We start from the raw sequence: 7,959 nt of genomic DNA, 5'->3' as shown, positions 1-7,959 counted from the left end.
GTGTAAGCATCAGCGAGGCTGTCTTTAAAAGATCGTGCGGTTGTCTGTTGCTGCACGTGGAATCGTCAGAGCTGAGAACAGTCCGTTCTGATTAATACAATACAAATACAAAGGTGGCCAGGGAGGGTGAATGAAAGGAAACTGTCAACGGAAAAGTAGTACTCCCAACTACGCAGTGACACGTAGAGATGAAGCCGGCATGTTCGTTGATGCTGCCTAGAAGCATGCACATTACGCTGAGTGGTGGTGATGTAAGCACTTGGAAGAAATTCGGAAATTTTCCGGGACAAATTTTATTATAATTAATGTTGAACCGTAGTTTATTCACTGATATTGTAATTTGTAATACTTCCATGTTAAACATTTCTATCTTCAAATTATTAAAGATATTTAGATAAAATAAATAAATCTTAATTCAAATTTAACGTACATGAAATGTTTATTTATTTATTTATTGAGAAGAATAACATAATTACCGTCATAAACAAATTCTACAGAAATAAATCTACAAACTAATATAATTTTATAAAATATATTAAATTTACTTTATAATAAAAATAACTTTACGACTATATCAAATATCAATTTGTAAGTTAACTTTGGTGAAAAATATTTTATGACTATTTTTCGTATTTAATTACACAAACTAGTCCGGCTACAAGAATTTCAACATACAAGTGTAAAATGTGCTTTTTATTGTGTTTTTTTTTTTTTTTTTCCCAATCATTTTTTCAATCTCTTTAAACATTTTTAAAAAAAATTACAAACTCATTTAAAAACATTTCCTTAACAATTAAATAAAAATAAATAAATGAAAATGGGTAGCCTTTGTCTTGCATTCTGGATGCATCATTTTTCCCTTAACACGAAGTCAGTGTGGCCTTTGGTCCAAATAGCACCTGCCTTAGGTTTATGGTTAGAAAAACCGGGGCTCAAAAATCACATGAACCGTTTTTATGGAACTACCTAAGGCCCATTTCAATACATAACAAAACCAACCTTCTCTACAACTTTTCTAACATCAACAACATCCGGTGATATTATGTAGTTCGTATTGGGTGTAATCAGGCTTGAGAGAACTGTTGCAAGCTACTCTTTGAGGGTGTCCCGGTTTCATTCAACTTGAGGGGAAAAGAAACAAGAAAGAAACACACTTCATCATATATATCATAAACAGCCCCATCCACATCCCAAACAAAACAAAACAAAAAAAAAACAAAGATGTTTGACTTCCAAGTAAAAAGTATCACATGAAGAGCATACTTTTTTGTAGAGAGAAGCAAAGAGTGCCAGAATATATTTATTTTTGGTCACCGGTGTGGGCGGCGCATTTTCTGCAAAGATAAACAACAAAATTTAAGCAGCCAAGCTTTTTGAGGCAATTTCAAACACGTTCTCCGATAGTCCATTGGTAGACATGATCTTCTCCAGCTGTGCCTGCAAAACCCCAATCCATTTTTAACAAGATTATTTAGCTCTTGGTGCTTAGACATTATGTGAAGCGTGATTAAATGAAACGAGAGCAACAGCATGTTACCTTGGCAAGGTTTTGGCGGGTTTCATCGTATCGCCTCCATCTAGAAAAAGCTGACACCATGCGGGACGCCACCTGCGATTACAATAAAGATAAAGAAGCAAAAAGTTAGAAGTCAGTGATGGCATAGCTTGTAGAAAGCAAAAGGCTTCTTTCCAAATGGACCTGAGGATTTATTTTATCAAGCTGCAGCACGATTTCTCCTAAGAACTTGTAGCCTGACCCATCCTTTGCATGGAAATTCACAGGAGAACCACAAAAACCCCCAATGAGCGAATACACCTTGTTTGGGTTCCGCATGTCAAATGCAGGATGGTTTAAGAGACTCCGAACATTCTCGACATTACCAGGAATGTCAGACATGGCTTGAAGGGCAAACCATTTATTCACAACCTGAAAAATAAACCATGAGATTGGGAAAGGTAAGATAAAGTTAGAAGAAAGCAAAGAGAATTTCCCTGCATAAATCGAACAACATGACAGTTCTCTAAAATCCAGAAGCACTTGCGAAAAACAGAATAAATTGGCATTAGGAAAGAAAGATTAATCTAAAGGGTGGGATAGCAATAAATACACACTAAGCACTAACAATTAGGGACTATCCTGGAACGTATCATTACTTCAATCTTGCAACTTTGAAATAACAAACAATGACTTAGATGTATTTCTTTCACAGAGATGCTGCAAAACACGAACTTGGTGGTATCTATCAGGGGTGCCCATTTACTTCCCAAAAATATATCCTTTCCATGTAAACAAGCAGAAATGTGGAACTATATGTACAACTACACAAATACCTACCATAACTGTACTTGAGAAAATCCTGTGCAGAATGCATACCATACATCCCCTCCATGAAGTGAAATAAATACACAACATGGAACTCATAGAGTCATAGACCCAAAAAAAAATTTTAAGCAAATTACGAAAAATTGAGTAGAAGTATTACCAAAAAGTCATGCTGCCACTTGCTATAGAAGTCGGCCAGCACATCATCACGAGTTTTACCAGGGCTCTGCGCAATGGCCACCAAAGCTGAAAATTGCTCAGTCATATTTGTGGCAGTTCTATACTCATGCAGCGCAAGTTCGGTATACTTGGGATCTTCAAGCAACGCGAGATATGCTACCATTAATACAAACACATAATCAATCAGTGGAAAGTTTTACCAAAGGCCAAACTTGCAAGCATACAACTAATAGCAAAACAGACCTAAAGCAACATTCTTCAAAGCTCGTCTTGCCATATTAGGATGATTAAACACGTACTCTTCTGAGCTCCTATTTTTTTCAACCTGTGAAGCATCAAGATTCAAGACAGGAACTTTCTCCCTCAGTCAAATAATAAAGTAGATAGAAGCACAGGAATGGTAATTAATTCATTATGCAACGCCAGTGAGGATGGCATACTGTTGTGAGTAACTCCGCTTTCAGTTCCAAAGCAAGCTGCTTCCTGATAAAAGTACGAACAGCATGAACAGCATCAGGATCAGCAATTTCCATCATGTCCATTATTTCCCCTTCACCAGGTAGAGTTATCGCTTTGGCAATAAACTCCTAGAAAATCAAAGGTCATTAAAATTTATTAGTGCATTCACCCTTCCCCAGGATTGGAAAAAACATCTGGAAAGCAGGAAATGCCTCATCATACTTTATCCAAGCTAGAGTCACATAGTATGCTTCTGAGCCCATCCACAAAATTTTGATTAAGAACTAATGGCTTGTTTTGTTGAAAATCAGCCACCAAGTTTAGCATCAACTTGCGTGCCAGCACTTGTCCAGCCTCCCAACTACAGAACAAAAATAACCAAGTAAATAACTGTTCATTAATTACTCAATAACCAAATAAATAAGTACTGATGTATTTAGAATGACAAACCGGTTGAACTCATCAGCATCATGAGCAAGAAGGAAAAACAGATCACTGTCAGTGAGATCGGATTCAAGACGAATAGGAGCACTATAGCCCCTCAATAGAGATGGAACTGGCCGTTCAAATATATCGGAAAACACAAACTCTTCCTCTTTCTGCTTAGTCCAAAACAAATGCATATGAATTTTAGTCTGGGAACAATAAATATAAAAATAATAAAAGGGAATAATCTAATGGCTTAGCAATGTGGTCTCCGGTCAATAAAAACATAACACAATGGCCATTGTTCTCCTAGCATGTGAAGTGCATTGTGTTAGCAACTTAGCAAGATTTTGTATCTCTTCTTTCTCCTAGCCGCAGCATTACATCTGCTGACCCATAATTGCATGAGTAATGCTAGGTATAAGCCCCAAATAGACAAGCCCCCATGCAGTCCTTTTATAAAAATGTGGGTACCATTCATAAAGAATTTTTTATTTTTTATTTTTTTTACACTTTGTCCTGGTGGGGTCCACTTTTTACAAAGGGCATACGCAGGGCTTGTCTATTGGGGCTTGTACAAGTCGTTTCTCTAAACTCAATCACATTTGAGTGATCGCAAGCAGCCTATATATTTAACAGCTAGAAGAACACCTTTTGGTCCATTCAAATGCGAAAATGGGAAGAAAAATATGTAAATTTCTGAATTGACCTTGGTCACTCGAAGCACTGTTGTATATACTGGCTGGTTGTTGCTTGCAACAGACTGCAATGTTCCATCATGATACACAGAGGAAAGAGGAATCTCCTTGCCTGTTGAGTCGAGCAAACCCACTGCTACAGGAATGAACATGGGTTCTTTTACTGGTTGCCCTGGAGTGGGTGGTACCTCTTGACTGTGAGAAGCCGCCCCCATCAAACATAATAGTTAGTGATATCACCAACAAATGAGAAAGACCATGATTTTTTACCCAAAAAAAAAAAAAAAACAGAATCCCAGCATGTGCACCTGAACTTCAAAGAGAGAGTATGAGCTTCAGCATTGTAAGATGATGATACTTTGACAGAAGGGGTCCCAGCTTGGGAGTACCTGTATTTTAGATGAGTTTTAGAGGCCAAGGATCAATGCCATCAGAAGAAAACTCAAAAGACACAAACGTACTATACTGACCATTGTAAGAAGTTAGCAAAATCGGCACCATTGGCATCTCGCATGGCAGCAAAAAAATCTTCACAGGTTACAGCTTGACCATCATGTCTCTTGAAATAAAGATCCATGCCCTGAAATGTGGAGAAACTGCATAAGCAGGCAGCAGGCTTCCATAGACAAGAAGTGTTTTCAAAGTAATTATATATTTTATCGCATCATCAGCTTCAGGCTCAGGCATATTCTAAATCTTACTTTTCTGAACCCTTGACTCCCCAGTAAGGTTTTGTACATCCTGACAACTTCAGCTCCCTGATAATTGGATCATAAGATCAAGTCATTGATGACTTACAATAATTCTCATCCACAGAGAGAGAGATGACGAGTTTGTTGTTTAAGAAATAAAAGCCAAACCTTTTCATACACCTGTAAAAGGAATATAAACAATGAAGAATTAGACATCTTTCCTGAGAATTCATAACCTACAAGGATTAAAATATACAAATCCAAATTGACAAGTCCTACCGTCACTGAACATTTGAAGTGTGTGAAGCCCCCAAATCAGCATCATATCCAGTATAATGCACAAGAAAGTCAAACATTCAAAAGTTAAAAGCATGTACAATCTCCAATTCACCAAAACAAAGTATGTGAACACAAATAAACTCTAGTTTAGTTATACAAAAAACTGAAACTTGCCTGTGTAGAAATTGTCCATCTGTCAAGAGAAAAAAAAGGAGGGAAGGAACACAAGTTAAAACCTTAATATTCATGAAAACCATATATTATCTTTATAACTTGATACAAAAGAGTTGTTTAAGGGGTAGAAGAGAAATATAAAATGATTTCGGACCTTAATGTAAGAATGTGGCCGTACAGGATGAGCCATGGGACCAGCATCCTGAAAAACCAGGAAAACAAATATTAGCACTTAAATGCAGCATGTTATACAAAATACATCTACAACATTAAAGGCACACCCATATTACAAAAGGCATAAATGACTACCCACAAACACTCTGCATGGTCTAAACAATAATTTATCACAACATAGAAACAATGGATAAATCAATCTAGAAGTTACATAAATTTGATATATTTGTGAGAAAAAGGAAAAAGAAAAGCAAGACCTGTGGAAACTGATAATTTCGAAGCTTTGAAACATCAGCAATCCGCTTCACAGTACGGCTTCCCATGTCAGATGAAAATTCCTACCAATAATGAAAGATTTATTAGATTCATAAGCTCAATATGGTGAAAAAAAGATACAATTTTTTAGGTTATGAATACCACTTTGTAGATGATCAAAAGAGAGGCCATACCTGATCTCGGAAAACAGTGAGACCTTCTTTTAGGCTGAGCTGGAACCAGTCACGACATGTCACTCTGCAATTATTATGTCAAACTGAAGTATGAACATGATTTTAATGCTAAAAGATGAAGTTAACAATTAACATGTAAGTCGTGAACCAACATGGAATGAAGAAAACTAGATTCAAACTGCAGTTACAAGTATAAAAGGGACATGCATAAGAAGATAATTATAAGATCAAGAGCTAATACGCAAATGAATCGGAATCAATTCAAGATGATATGTGATGGCTTGCAAAATTTCATATTGCAGATTTTACAAGTTCGCTCGAGCGGAGGCTTTTGGCCGCTCGAGCGAATTCAGGCAGATTCAAACGCTCGACTGCCGCTCGACAGGGAGCTCGAGCGGGTTGCTGAAAAACGAAGATCGCTCGAGCGGAGACATTGGCCGCTCGAGCGAAATCAGGCAGAGTCGAACGCTCGATGTGCGCTCGATAGGACGCTCGAGCGAAATCAGGCAGAGTCGAACGCTCGACGCGCGCTCGACACCCCGCTCGAGCGAACATCGTATTTTGACAGATTTTAGGTTTTCCGCCGTGGGACCATATAAAAGGCCATTCTTCACTCTAGAGCCGCGGTTTTGGACTGGAGAACACTCTTTGGGAGAGAAAAACATAGCTAGAGGGATTCAAATCATTTGTTTTGGAGACGGAATTCCAATTTATTGCACGTACGTTGGATTCATACACGAGCACGGACGGGAGAAAGGCGTTGAATCGTTCTCTTGAGCTTTTGACGACCAGTTGAGGCTGCAAGGAGGATTTTTCAGTGTTTATTTTCTTCTTCCCATCTTCTCAGAACAATTATGGTGAATTCGTTTATGTTGAATTCCAATTCTAGTATGAGCTAAATTTTCTTCTTTCTAGGAAAACGATGTAACCTAATTCCGAACTATGCTTGTTTGTCCATGCTAATTTAATGCAATTCTCTCTTTGTTTATCTGATTTATTCTGAGTTTAATGCTTCTAATTAACTGGCCATTGATTAGATGATTATTAATCTTGTGATTTGCTATCGAAAGAGGGAATCATAGGGTAGATCTTGGATATTTCAGCATAGGTAAGTATAGAGATCGAAAGACTTGTATGAACCTGTGTAATAATTACATCATTGGTCTTATTGCGTTCTTGATTATTTAATTTGCATACTCTTGTGTGAATTGATAAACTAGAATCAATTCCAATTGACTATCGAAAGAGGCTTTTGGATGAATTAGAGATTTGCTAATAGACAAAAGAGGTTTAAGTTAAATTAGCTGGATGAGAAAAGTATAGTGAAGAATTATGGTGAAATCGATTTCCTAGAAGTTTTCTTCCCTATTGAATTTGATCTTCAAACATCAGTTTTACTTTCTTTGCTTATTTCTCTTGAGTTGATCTAGTTTTATTTGCTACTACAAAAACCTTAGCGATTCCTCTAGATAGAATTGAGATTAGCATAATTTTGGTATTTGGCAAGAGTAAGGTACCAATCCCTGAGGACGATACTCTTCTTATTACTTTACTATAAAACTACGATACTGTGCACTTGCAGTTTTGCACCGGTCAAGTTTTTGGCGCCGTTGCCGGGGATTGGTTTATTCTTATTCTTTTCGTCAATATCGATACAAAGTAATCTTGGTTTTAATTTAGAATTTTGTTTTAATTTGTTCTACAGGTGTGTTTTTGACGTTGGATGCGCCGTGCTAGATCTCGTGATATTATTCCTGTTGATCCGGAGATTGAAAGAACTCTTAGATCACTAAGAAGAAATAAGATACTAGCCATGGCTGAAGAAGATCGTGAGGTACTACCACGCACCTTGAAGGACTATGTACGGCCAGTTGTGAATGGAAATTACTCGAGCATAATGCGCCAGCCAATTAATGCCAACAACTTTGAGCTCAAACCAGCTTTGATTAGCATGGTGCAGCAGGCTCAATTCAGTGGATCACCACTTGATGATCCCAATATTCACCTGGCTATGTTCTTGGAGATTTGTGATACTGTGAAGATTAATGGTGTTACTGAAGACACCATTAGACTGAGATTGTTTCCCTTCTCTTTGAGGGACAAGG

General features: G+C 37.5%; 1 protein-coding gene across 4 annotated transcripts in view; it reads right to left on the bottom strand.

The window, feature by feature from the left end:
• Nucleotides 1–1,140: 1,140 nt before the first annotated feature.
• The window catches only part of LOC122281124 (puromycin-sensitive aminopeptidase), a 16,369-nt gene continuing 9,550 nt past the window's right edge, over nucleotides 1,141–7,959 (bottom strand). For all 4 annotated transcript variants that reach the window (XM_043092396.1, XM_043092399.1, XM_043092395.1 and 1 more), the window contains exons 15-32: nucleotides 5,855–5,918; nucleotides 5,663–5,743; nucleotides 5,386–5,433; nucleotides 5,232–5,250; nucleotides 5,058–5,062; nucleotides 4,947–4,958; nucleotides 4,788–4,844; nucleotides 4,557–4,666; nucleotides 4,395–4,475; nucleotides 4,098–4,281; nucleotides 3,413–3,561; nucleotides 3,185–3,323; nucleotides 2,944–3,090; nucleotides 2,747–2,828; nucleotides 2,484–2,659; nucleotides 1,700–1,927; nucleotides 1,538–1,609; nucleotides 1,141–1,437 (exon numbers count right to left, since the gene is read on the bottom strand). In XM_043092396.1, the coding sequence (XP_042948330.1) occupies nucleotides 1,357–1,437; nucleotides 1,538–1,609; nucleotides 1,700–1,927; nucleotides 2,484–2,659; nucleotides 2,747–2,828; nucleotides 2,944–3,090; nucleotides 3,185–3,323; nucleotides 3,413–3,561; nucleotides 4,098–4,281; nucleotides 4,395–4,475; nucleotides 4,557–4,666; nucleotides 4,788–4,844; nucleotides 4,947–4,958; nucleotides 5,058–5,062; nucleotides 5,232–5,250; nucleotides 5,386–5,433; nucleotides 5,663–5,743; nucleotides 5,855–5,918 (1,735 nt within the window). In that variant the 3' untranslated portion in view covers nucleotides 1,141–1,356. The remainder of the gene's footprint in view (nucleotides 1,438–1,537; nucleotides 1,610–1,699; nucleotides 1,928–2,483; nucleotides 2,660–2,746; nucleotides 2,829–2,943; nucleotides 3,091–3,184; nucleotides 3,324–3,412; nucleotides 3,562–4,097; nucleotides 4,282–4,394; nucleotides 4,476–4,556; nucleotides 4,667–4,787; nucleotides 4,845–4,946; nucleotides 4,959–5,057; nucleotides 5,063–5,231; nucleotides 5,251–5,385; nucleotides 5,434–5,662; nucleotides 5,744–5,854; nucleotides 5,919–7,959) is intronic.

Source organism: Carya illinoinensis, chromosome 11, assembly GCF_018687715.1.
Source record: "Carya illinoinensis cultivar Pawnee chromosome 11, C.illinoinensisPawnee_v1, whole genome shotgun sequence".
Lineage (NCBI taxonomy): Eukaryota > Viridiplantae > Streptophyta > Magnoliopsida > Fagales > Juglandaceae > Carya > Carya illinoinensis.
This window is presented reverse-complemented; position numbering and strand designations above follow the sequence as displayed.